General features: G+C 38.5%; 1 protein-coding gene and 1 long non-coding RNA gene across 5 annotated transcripts in view; both read left to right on the forward strand.

The window, feature by feature from the left end:
• RIMKLB (ribosomal modification protein rimK like family member B) overlaps window positions 1-3,434 on the forward strand; it is a 41,717-nt gene extending 38,283 nt beyond the window's left edge. For all 4 annotated transcript variants that reach the window (XM_053969978.1, XM_053969977.1, XM_053969980.1 and 1 more), the window contains one exon: window positions 872-3,434. In XM_053969978.1, the coding sequence (XP_053825953.1) occupies window positions 872-1,335 (464 nt within the window). In that variant the 3' untranslated portion in view covers window positions 1,336-3,434. The remainder of the gene's footprint in view (window positions 1-871) is intronic.
• A 2,547-nt stretch (window positions 3,435-5,981) lies between these two features.
• LOC128803237 (uncharacterized) lies at window positions 5,982-12,455 on the forward strand. Its single transcript, XR_008435662.1, has 2 exons — window positions 5,982-7,840; window positions 11,927-12,455. It is a non-coding gene; the product is annotated as an uncharacterized LOC128803237 (long non-coding RNA).
• The last annotated feature ends 251 nt before the right edge of the window (window positions 12,456-12,706 follow it).

Genomic DNA, 12,706 nt, shown 5'->3' on the forward strand with positions numbered 1-12,706 from the left:
CTGAGATTCTGCATAGGTTTGGGTGTTGGACTTGAGGGTTTCTGAGGGTAAAAGGAGGAAAGACGCTTGAGGGTGCCTGGGTGAAACTGTACTGAACGTGAGCAGGGATGGCATAAAATGTGTTCATGTATAGTGCAGTTTTGGTTAGAATGCCTAAGAGATTTTAGTTACTACTTCATGCAGAGGAAATACAGCCTGAAAGATTTTTCTGTTAATTTTCTTTTTGTTTCTTATTATTTGGGTTATTTTTCAATTTAAGTATTGTGATAGATGAAGCTTGAGCCAGTTAATATTTAGTTGGTGGACTGTGAACCTGACGAGCTGAGGTTCAGACACAAATGTTCCCTAATTCTTGCTTTAGAGACAGTAACCTGTGATAGGAAGTTGAGAGGTATGTGAGCAGATGATGATAATGTTTTAATTGACATTCCCCTCAATTATATCTACAGTTAGAGTTGTAGTCTTACCAAGAGCTCTAGGTTTAATTTTGTTGAAATATTTCTTGTGAGCTAGAACGCCTCTTGAAAACCTCTTCCTTAGAAGGAACAAGGATGGTTTGTTAATTCATTTTTTTAATATCCTGGGATCATAAAAATACGTATTTTTTCTTGACTAAAAAGTCATCACTTAACTCTTTTTAAACAAATCATAATCTTGACCTGCCAAAGGCAGATCAGAATCTTTTGAAATCCTAGTGTGGTATCAAGTTCATTAGTAGTCACTGTGGAAAGGAGGTTGCTTTCTAAGTCATCAGCAGTGTGCTTGCAGGCTGACTTTGAAGCTTCCCAATCAAAAAGCACTGCCCGGTTGAGAAGGATGTCAGTCACTTGTGACCTGAGTGCAGACAGCAAGTTCTTTTCACTTTTTCCAGGTGGTGTAGGAATGATGTGCTCGCTGAGTGAACAAGGCAAGCAGTTGGCAGTCCAAGTGTCAAACATCCTGGGGATGGATGTGTGCGGCATTGACCTGCTGATGAAGGACGACGGCTCATTCTACGTCTGCGAGGCCAATGCAAATGTAGGTTTCATTGCCTTTGACAAGGCTTGTAATTTAGACGTAGCTGGTATCATAGCGGACTATGCCGCTTCCCTGCTGGCCCCCGGCCGCTTGACGCGGCGCATGTCCTTGCTCTCCGTGGTGTCCACGGCCAGTGAGACTAGCGAGCCAGAGCTGGGCCCTCCAGCTGGGGCCGCTGTCGACAACATGAGTGCTAGCTCCAGCTCTGTCGACAGCGACCCTGAGACCACGGAGAGAGAGTTGCTCACCAAGCTCCCGGGGGCTCTCTTCAACATGAACCAGCTAATAGCCAATGAGATCAAGCTCCTTGTGGAGTGATGCCACGTGTAAATAGGTGACCAACAGAACTCTCTCTTGTAAAAATTTTTTTTAAACCAACTTGCAATGCTGTTTATCAGAGACGCTCAGAGGAATGAGGAAAGGGGGGGTGGGTGTGTCAGTCAAGAGAGTAAAAGTAAAAGGCACACGTGCTGTGATTGCTGTCCCTACTTATTTGCAGAACATTAAATTGTCTTAAGTTCTTCATCAGTTTTACAGTGGAGATGCTCAGTTCGTAACCAAGCAGTAATTTTATTTGGATGCTGCTTTGGTCCCCAGATATATTGCAGTTCATGTGTCTTCACAGGCAAGCATTGAAGCGTGATTCACACTTGAAGATTTTCAGAAAGTTGTCTGGCAGCTCTCTAGAAACTTCTGTGAATTATTGCACCAGTTAAGTCTCTTCTACCTCTGTAAGGCTTGATCCTGTAAATTGCCGAGTGCCTCAAATTCTTTGTGTGAGTTGAAGGTGTTAAATACCAAGTATTGCAAAATTCCTGGACACCTACTGTTCCTACTCTTGTAGATGGGAGCTGTACGTTCAGGATCCTTTTAAAGTCATCACTTTCTGACCTTGCAGGATACGGCCTTTCAAATGATGAAGCTGAGAGAAGTATCAGTTGACTTAATGTGAACTTTCTGTAAAAATCTGTAGATTGTACCATCTTGGTATTAAGTGGCAGCTTTATGTCTAAATTCCTTTATAAAGTTTTAAAGGAGGATACTTCTGTTCTCATTTCAAATCCTCATTTTGGAAGGTATATAGGGGAATTGGTCATATTCTATTTGTGGGCAGAAGTGGCACGTTTTTAACTATTTTTGCATGGTTGGAGGAGATAAACAGCACTGTAATGTTTGGTATACAAAAATGATGTTTAATCTAAAAATGTGAAAAAGAATTACACTAGTTTAAAGCAAACGTGCATCGACTTGTATTTGTTAGTGTTTTAGTCTTTCTGAGAGAGATCTGCAATGTTAATGTTCCTTTTTCTTTAATACATGCTAGTCCAACACTCCCTTCTCTATGCCTGCATCTTTAACAGTGGCCAAAGTGAAAACACCGCAGACTGTTTGTTAAGAAAACACTGAGTTGTAGCCTGTACATTGGTGGGGGGGTTGTTTGTTTGTTTTTGTTTGCTTTTTTTTTTGGAGGGAGGAATGTGGTAAGGTGTGGAGGAGGGAAGAGCTGGTTAAAAGTGGTTAGTCATCCAGAGGAATTTTAGAATAAAGCTACAGTTCATACAATACTTACCAGGCTTACTTTTTCCCCACTGAACATAAAAAACTGATGTTGGCATAAATCCAAAGAGTATAACTGGGGAGAAATATTCAGTTCTTAGCTTTGGAAAATGTGGCAGATTTAAAAAAGGAAAAAAAAAAAGAAGGAAAAGAAAGAAAAAAAAGAGAGCTCAGCCAGAGTTTAAAAAAAGAAGAAAAAAAATAACCTAGGTCCACAAACAATTAAGGGGTTGATCCTAGGCCCTTACATGTACGTAGTGTGATTGCACACACTCGTGTGTGTTTGTGTGTGCACAATTGTTTTTCTTTATTTTTTTGAGGATGTTGGCTGTTCAGCTCCTAATTTTTTCGCAGACTTCCTGATTTTCCTTAATCCTTCTGGCTGTGCATTTTCTCATTAGCCTTGAGCTGGTTTGTAAAACAGATAACCAAAACAGATACTGAGTCCATTTTTCAGTCCCTGTCTTCCTCCTCCTTTTCCTCCTCCTTCTTCCTTTTCATTCCCCTCTTATTCTTGGGGTTCATAAAGCCCTGGAACTATATATATATATATATAAATATATATATAAAGATAAGCCTCTTTTTTAAAAACAAAAAGTAAAACGTTTACAATTGAAAAATCATCTTGTGAAAATAGGTTTGTTTGGAGGGGGGTTGTGTGTGTGCAATGCTGCTGTTTTCTGGATACTTTAATGGAGCATGTCCCATGTACCCTCTGAGGTTCTGCACTGCCCACCTCTGTGGCCCTTCCTCACCTCTCTGCTGCTCTGCTGTTTTACCTTCACTTGGACCTTAAACGCAACTCACGGACACTATGCAGAGAGTCTTCAAGAGGCAATAAACAGAACAGTATTAACCTACTTTATGGAGGTTTGATCATGCTTCTTTGTACAGTTTGGTTTTTTTATTTTAAAAGGAATGTAATAAAATGGCTTTTTTTTTGTAGAATTAAATATTATTATTAAAATCAAGTGAAAGGTTGACTGTTGGTGTTAAGCAGGAAGGTGGACCAGCTGGTCCAGCAAAAAACGATCTTCAGCAGTAAAAAGGTATTTTCAAATCCTTCTTACTGAGCCTTCAAGTGCACAGGTTATACCTGAAGAATATAAAGGTCTTCAACCTCTGTGAAGAGTTACAGAACGACAGAACATGAAAGTAACCTAATTCTTTAGTCACTGAACAGTAAACTCTATTCTAAGAGCTCTACTTCCCTTGCTTGTTTATCCAAGGGGAATTTGGGGTGGAGGGTGGCTCTTTTTTGTTGTTTTTTTCTTTTTTTGTCTCTTCCTTTTTACTGGTAGGTGCCTGCATTCCTTGACAGGCTGATAGGATCAATCCTTCCCTTTCTAGCTGTGACATACATTGAGCACATGTGGAATAACAGCAGGGAGTAAACAGGTGCTAGTTGGTATACAAAGGCCTTCGTGTTTCTATCACAGGAAACATCTTTTAGATGAAAGTTAACTGAATATTCTGGATTATTTTTTTGAGTTCCTGTAGTATCTTGTAGCTCACAGGAACCTTACATTTCTAGCACCCTTTCAAAATGTCTAGGTTACACCTCACAGCTGTAAAATTCATGAAGTAAATATAAGATTTTTTAAAAAAAGACCAAGTGGGTTGAGAGATTTGCCGTTTGACTCCCTTCTCATAAGCTGCTCTTCTGGTTGGTGCTTCCATTACTAGTTTGGAGAGAAGTCTATGCATAGTGGTCACAGAGGGAAACAGGATTTGAAACATCATGTGTGTGTGTTTGGATATTGGGTATTGATGCTGCATGAAAACCTTGCTTGAGGGTTCATTTGTACAAATGGGCACACTTGTCTCATGTATTTACTCCCTACTTACTCATTGCTCCTGAAACAGTGAAATGCAAAGAATGGCCTGGGGATGCAAGGGGTGTCTCATTTTTACTCAAAGGGAAAAACACCAACAAACCTAGCCTGTGGTAATCAGGCAGTGTTTCCGATTGAAGGTGAACTCCACAGATGCCAGCTTTATACACTTTATTTTCTTCAGTTCTGTGTGCTGAAAATCACGTGCTAAACTTCTATACAGTTGCACTAACACTACCTCCATATGTGGGTTTGGAATCATGCTGAAAAAATGGTCAACATAGGGGTGGATTACAGTGGTACCAATACAGCTGATGGTGATACAACTATTTTTGTATATTTTAATGTTTGAAAGAGCCAGTTATAAACTCATTTGCAAGAATAAGTTTCTTAAATTACATCTGATGAAATTTTGTTCTCTGTAACACTGGTGATTTTCTTCTGTTCAACTTAATGTGTTTGTAATTGATGTCTTGCTGTCAATGTATGGATTGTATCTTAATCCTTGTATTTAATTCTTTAATGTGTTTTATAAAGTCTTTTCTTGTAATGTTACAACGCCTTATATGTAAAACAGTGTCAATGCTTGATGTTTTCATTGACTGTTAACATTTTTTGTTCTGAGTTGACGGTCAGTCTTGAAGCCTTTTCTCCCATTTCATGTGCTATCTTTGCTGTGTGATATTTACCTGGAAAATAACCTCTGGAACATCTGGGTATGTCAGACGCAAAGGAGATGCTTCTTCAGATGTTATACTGGACTGCAAAATCCAACAAATGAAACCAGTGACACTTGCTAAATTCCCTCATTGCAAAAATCTGTCAGTTAAATGTATAAGGGACAATAAGGGCTTAGAGAGACTTTGAAAACAGATTGTACAGTATCTTTCTCATGGCTCACTCTTTTTGAGAAGGTTTATGGGCTTTATGGCTGGTGTGAGACACACGACCCACTCCTGTTCTCTCTATGGAATAGTAGGTGCTCGGACAGGTAACTTCTGTTGCTACTGTCTTTTTTAATTTTTAATTTTTTCACTGTTCTAGGTATTGTTTTAAACTGAACACTGCAGGATTTATAACCAGGTGTTTGCTGCCTTTTCTTTTTTTTTTTATTTCTTTAAATCTATCTTAAACTTTTGATGACTTTTGGAGCATTCTGATGGTGGATCTGCTGTTGGAAGTCTCCAAGCCTCCCATGTTTCTAATTTGAGTTGAAAAGTTTTTGTTTTGTTTATTTGTTTAAAACAATGACACAAATTAACTGTGTGGATTTCGGGTGGGATTTGTTGTTGCGCTATTTTGGGTGACTTATTCTCCCTTTTTTTACAGAAATGTGTTCTAACAGTTCACACTTTGTTACTGTTCTTTGCAAAACTTTTCAGGAGCCAAAAAAGTCAAACAATCCAGAGAAAACCCCTTCTCCCCTTTCTGATGGCAAGAGTGAGAACTTATGAAAAATCCTTGCGAATGTTCCTTCCTAAACTTTTCCCCCCAGTAATGCAAGCGGGTAAAATGGTAAATGCAGCAGTTTGGTGACATCCAAAACCGACCTGTTGTCAGGTAAATTGACACTTTTCTGCTCTTATTCTAACCTTCATAAGTTTGCTAACTTGTCTGCCTTCCTTTCTTCCCATCAGTTCATTTTGGTGATACTTGTTGAATGATTTCTTTAACCGGATTTAGAGAAAACCCTGCTTTACTTCATTATTTCCCCTCCTTACACTTGTTGACTTTTAAGAAAACTGTCATTGTGCTTTACTTTACTCAGGTGAGACAAAAGTGAGTCCCCTATGCAGCTGTATGAGGGATAGTTTTGTAATACATTAATTCCACTTCCTCTTTATCAGTTTTAGATTGTCTTCAAGTATACTGTTTTAGCTTAGATTTTTGAAAGATACATTGCTTTCCATTTGCTAAGTGAACATGAAATATAACTGCAGAAGTAAGTAGTTGATAGGAATGAAAAACTAGTACTAAGAATGTTAATTCTATTAAAATTCAATAGAGCATGATCCTGTAAAGAGGACAGATGGAAGAATATGTGTGCTGCAGAAAAAGACTGTTGAGCTGATGATTTCTGTTTGGGAGGATGGGGTGACACATTTTATCTTGCTCTTACTGCTGTACCAAAGCACTTGTACATTTTATCCTTCTCTGGTAACTCTCTCCCTAATCTCAAACAATGTAAAAGTACTGGGTACTTAATATATTTTTACTTAATTTAAGGGGGAGAATCTTCCTATTTTACACAGAGGTAAAATATCAGACAATTGGAATACCCTTCCAAGTTGAAGAATATTAGCCTACAAACAGGCTTCCAAGTTTCCTTATTCAATATTATATTCCTATGACATCTGTAAAGAATTAGCACTTGTTTCAGATTATTTTTCTGTGTACATTAATTACTCCTCTATACCATCATAAAATAGTCAATTTTTCATAGTCTCAGTTTATATTTTCCTGAAAGAAAGCAAACTTATCAGCAATATAATAAATCGTAGCTTCAAGTTAAGGTGGGAGGGAATAATTTTAGAGCCAAATTTTGCTCTCAATTACACTGAGATAAACCTGGAATCACTCTGTGAAAGTCAGAGGAGTGGTATCCAATTTCATTGGTATAATTGAGTGTATAATTTGTGTCTTTTAATTTTACTTGCAAGGTAATTTTACAAACCTGTTATACTTACATTTCCAATGCTTTTTCCTTTCAGACACACCCACTTCTTGCGTCTCAGCATTGGGCAGGCCTATTCCTTTATTTGTGTATATTTTTGTGCATCTGCTGCTATAGGACACGGGTGTAACACTTTCAGGCATGTGGTTGGGTGTCTTTTTGGGGTTTGTAATAATGTCTACAAATAATTTTTTTTTTCCTCAGATTTATTCATTAATTCATGTTGGATCACAGTTTTGCATCTCTAACCTGATTTTAGATATATATTATGTGAAGACTTTATTGAAAGAAATACAGTACTAGTTCTTTGCAGAGTCTGCAATTCATCTTCGGTGGGGAGAGTTTACCAAAATGTACTGCATTCTGTAATAGTTAAAGTTGTAATATTTAATGTGGTTTCAAAGGTGGTTTTACAGATCATGCTCCTTCCTCTTTATGGAGTGGCTTTCAAAGCCTTGTGTTGATCTTGGTTGTGCCCAGTGCTTTGCCTAGTGTATGGGGAAATGTAGAACTTGAATAGGCCATGACTTCTTAGACAAGGGATGATGATTACATGCATGCTGAACTAGAACTTCTTCTATATGCCCTTCTGCTGCAACAGAATAATAAAACTGGTAGGTGGCAGCAGCAGCAGCAGAAGACACTCATGACTGTGACCTGAGAACCTCCAGTACTGGGAGAAATGGATTGCAAAATACTAACTGGAGTAAGGGGAATGGAGAAGAGAGGCAGAGTCCCTGAACTGTCCCTTTGAATGGTGAGTCTGATTTACAGAATTCTGACCATCAAAAGACTGCTTGTAATACAAGAGGCACCTTGATCTATCTCAGTTAGTGTTTGGTTACCTGATGTCCTAATTCTCATCTTTGATTGAACATTCCAGTTTCCCATCTAACTTTACTTGTCTTAAAAAATGAAATTTCACCAAAATCACCACATATTTAGAGTACTGGAAAATAAGGCTGAAAGGAATGTATCTAGCCCAGTCATTCTGTGCTCCACAGAAGACTGTTCATATTTGTGCCGTTGGTGAAATGTTTATTGTAATCTAGTTTAAAAACTAAGGAATGGATGAGGAAGATCCTGCAATCCTATGGAATTTTATTTTATGAAGGTAACAAAGATCCTTACCATCAGCCAATGATCAGCCTCATAGGCTGAGAGCCCAACTGCTTTTTTTGCTACTTATGAACAACATATGTGTGTGTATATATATATGCCTTAGAAATGCCATGATAATAAAGAACAGTGTTATTTTTGGAGATTTCCTAAATCTCAAGTTGGAAAAAAAGGTTCGAATCACCAACAGTTAAAATTCTTTTTGGAAGTGGGAAATGCAAATTATATAATGTTTCTGAGTTAATAGTTAGGAGTTGGTAGTGTCAGCCACCTCTTCAGTTCTAAATGGCTCTGTAACTTCTTTGATTACTATCAGAAAAAACATTTTGAGCATGCACCCCAATAGTTTTCCCAAATATGTGTATTACTACATGCATAGTAAAACTTACATAAACCCAAGAAGTTAAAAAAGGATGAGGTAAAGATTAAATGAAGTTTATTTTTGAAACATTTATTTAACTGTATTTATTAATGGTTAAAAAACCTTTTTCATCCTGCAGCCTTACAGATTGTCTTGCAAAGCTTCCTGGGGAGCGTGGTCTCCTCTTTGGAGACCACTAATGTAGACACCATAAGTAGTTATTGTTGCAGATATCATCAGGATGTTCCACCGTAACAAAACCTCCACGCTAAGTAATTCTCCTACTAGAGATTAAAATGCTGACTCTCTAGTAGAATGACTGCTCCTTCTGAAAAGAAAATAAGAGGAAAGAGCACTGGAAGCACTGACAAACTGCCTGACATATGAGAAATTTGAATCTGGATCAGCTGATAATATGGAGAAGTGTGTCCAAATGGATTGGGAAAAAGGAATTTTGTCAGTATATATACTAATATGCAGAATGCAGCAGTGGCTTTTGTATTTTCATAAATGTTTTTACTTAATTTACAGCTAACTATTAGTAGATAAATTCCAAATTCTGTTTTCTCATTTTACTTGGAGTAGTCACACTAAAATCAGGAACAACACTTATATACAGGAACAAAGCGGGATCTGAATTTTGATATCCAGGCAGCTAAATAGTCTCCAGTGCACATCAGGTACCACTTAGGACCATGGACAACTGGTGTGCTTTTCTCATTAGATTCTTAGTTATCATACAGCCTTTGAAAGTATTCTGTGGACCACAGGTTGGAAATCCCAGAACTGAATTTTTACAGAGTGAAATGAGATTGCATGTCCAAAATGGAAAGTATTTTGGATAGAGAATTGCTTGCAGTCTTAAATGTAATAATGAGCAAAGTCTGTATGTGAGACAGAGCTCATAGAGAAAGGGTTTTAAATCCAGTCAGGCTGGAGATGTGATGAAGAGAAATAATTTCTGATACTAGAGGCAAAAGAATCTGAAGCCTATGTCAATCTGTCATCAGAGAGAGAATGAGGCAGGAAAACAGTTTTTGCTGATCTTGAGCATTCCCAGCTGGTGGGAGGAATCTCACCAGACTTTCCGCATGTAATATATGCTAGGCATACTGGCCTTTGGGAACTGGATCTTGGGGAGGAGAGCTGAAAGTTCCATTGAGGCACAAACTAAATGTAGCACCTGCCTACTTGAATTGATGGTCATGTGGATTAAAGGTGTTACTGCACTGAGTTTACATGACAGTAACATTTGGGAAGAAGGGTGTTCCTCTGGCCATGGGCATGGGCTTGTTTGGCCCCAGTACACCTGTAACTGCTGCTTCTCAGCATAGAGGAGAGGCACATAAATGTATGTGAGCTTTTTTTGATGAGCAGAGACCAAGGTGACAGTCACTGGTCAGGAAAGAATTTTGTTATAAACAGGACAGCATCTAGAACACTTTCAGATCCTCCATGGTTCTCCATGTGTCTGTCAGTATAAAAGAGTTCTGGTTTTATTTCTTTTTTCTTTTAGATGTGACATACCCCTAAGCATCCTGTTTTGTGCAGCTTTGATGTGGTAGAGATTTGAAGAAGACAGATTATTTCCTGTTCTTGTCATAGACTTTCAGAGGCAGGCAAGGGGTGATATTTGTGAAAGGAGGAAATGGATAGGTTCCTCGTGCTGACTGAATAGTAGGTGATGCATTAGGCTGATGAAAAAGTTAAAATTCACATTGCACCCATGCAAGGCATTTTCAAGGTATTTCTGTGTCCCTCCTTTGTTCCCTTTAGAAACAGTACAAGTGTTACTAGAATATACAGTCTGCATAGTAATATGTCTGTATTAAGCTCTGCCAAGTCTGTGCATGAAGGGCTTATAAAAGATTTATGTGAATTTCTGTGTGTCTGCTTTTTTATTTGGAGCCAGGTTGCTGTATGCAGCTATGGTACAGTATTCTGTCTTAGGGTAATAGATATTTTTTTGCTTATTTGGAAGGCAGTTAAATATATAATACTCTTATCCATTTCTATAGGAAGCAGAACAGCTAAGAAAAAGCATTTTTGTGTTAGACAAATTACAATATAATTGAGATTTTTAATGCAGGAATGGAAAAGAAATGTTTTATTAAAAGGTCATTGGATTTTTTTTTCAATAAAGTGTTCTAATAGCAAGAAACTAACTTTACAGGATCACAGTACCAATTAGGTTGGAACAGACCTCTGAGAGCATCAAGTCCCAGCCTTTGAACAAATTACCATCTTGTCAGGCAGACCATGGCATTGAGTGCCACATCCAGTCGTAAACACCTCCAGGTGATTCCATCGCCTCCCTGGGCAGCCCATTGCAATGCTTGACAGCCCTTCTATGAACAAATTCCTCCTCATATCCAATGTAAACCTCATTCACTGTTGTAATATATAAATTTAAATAATAAATTAATTCTTGCATTTGTAAATTTCCAGGCATACATGCTAATTTCCAGAATTGGTTAGGACAATCCCTCTTGTACAAATTATCATTTGTTGTTGGAGAAGGAGGGAAGATCCATATTACATAAGCCAGTAACCCAGTTGTTGCTACCTCTTCGGCCAGTCATGCATTTCTTCTATGCAGATTTCCTGGAAACAGTGACACTGCTGAGCTTTTATGATGCTTAGTTGATCTGTGTTGTAAAACGGTTAAATTCTGGGGAGAGAGGAACTGAAGAGGTGAAAACTGTCCATGGTGTTACATGTACTGAATAGGAAGATGCTCTGAAGCAGAGAAAGAAGCCTAAGCAGTAGCTGTATTCACAGTTATCCTTTTGGTTCTGTCATACCAATGTAGTGGGAAGCCAGGAGTCCAGATTAATGTTTCAGTTACACCTTGATGAGGAATACCACACTGACTGTGCAGCTGTATATATTTCATATCCGTAAATACTTCACTTACAAGAAGTGTGCTTGTCCAAGAAGGTGTGGGCAGTTTCCCCTCCTCGCTGCTACTGTGCAGAACACTGCCTGGTAGTCTTTATTCTCTGGATTCTTTCTGTTCAGTGGTATTGTGCATTAAGCCTGAAACTTGGATTTTGTGATTTTTAGGAGGAAATTCAATGTGCTTGTGTATATATTTTCCCATGCATCTAACCAACACAAGGCAACAGAAACAACAGAAATGTTACGGTTACCCTGCCCACCGACCTTTACAACATTGTAAGGGAGGGGTAGTGCAGTTGTGATGTGATGTAGGAATGCTTGTCCATGCCCAAATGGAAATGGTTGTTTACTGGATGGCAAGTGCTGAAGTTTTATCAGGGGGAGAAGTAGGCAGGAAAAGTCTGCAGTTTGACTTTGCTAAACTTTTACACAATTTTTCCTCCACATGAAATATTTCCACAGGAATCTAAGGCGTGTGGAAGATGCTGGATCACCAGGTGCAGAGATTGAACTCTACCCACTGGAAAGGTAACAGGAACTAGATTTTATCTTCAGAACACAACCCACACTGCATCTCACTCTTTGACCTGGAAAGGCCTTTTCCAAGGTCAGAAGAGGAGTTTGGTACCCATGGCTTAGTCCTTGGTGTGTCTTGTTGCAGCTATCAGGGAAGCCAGATAGGTGCTGGATACGGCGATTTTTTTTTTTTTTTATGATGTCTGCTTGCATTTCTGATGTTCATATTGTGGAGCAAAGGTTAACTTCTTCAATGATTTGTTTCTTTAGGTTTTTCTACAGCAGCAGCAGGTCTTCTCTTGCCTCTCATGGGAGCACTTAGCCTTTTGATAATGCCTCCTTAACAATGAAGGGAAGAAAGGATGGATCAGCACGGATGTGCAATGGAGTGATGTCCACATGTGGTGTTAACAGTCATGATGATCCCTGTCCCACTAACTTGGAGAATTGAATAAAAAAGTTGAATTGTAATTCATGAGAGTGTGAGATTCTTTTTGGTACCTTTTACGCCATCTCCCCTTTCTTGAAGGAATGGTTAACTTCAGAAATCTGTTGATACTGTATCAAAACTGCAGCTAAGCCAGAAGAGTAAAACCTATTGGGTATTCTTCACTTTATTAACCCTTTTTTTTTCCCTCCAGGAATTTCATTCCTAAGAGTCCTAAATGCTTTATATTGACATGAATAATCTTCCCAAATGTCTTAGAAACTTTAGCATCAGGCCTT

Source organism: Vidua macroura, chromosome 2 (genome assembly GCF_024509145.1).
Source record: "Vidua macroura isolate BioBank_ID:100142 chromosome 2, ASM2450914v1, whole genome shotgun sequence".
In the NCBI taxonomy this organism is placed as follows: Eukaryota; Metazoa; Chordata; class Aves; order Passeriformes; family Viduidae; genus Vidua; species Vidua macroura.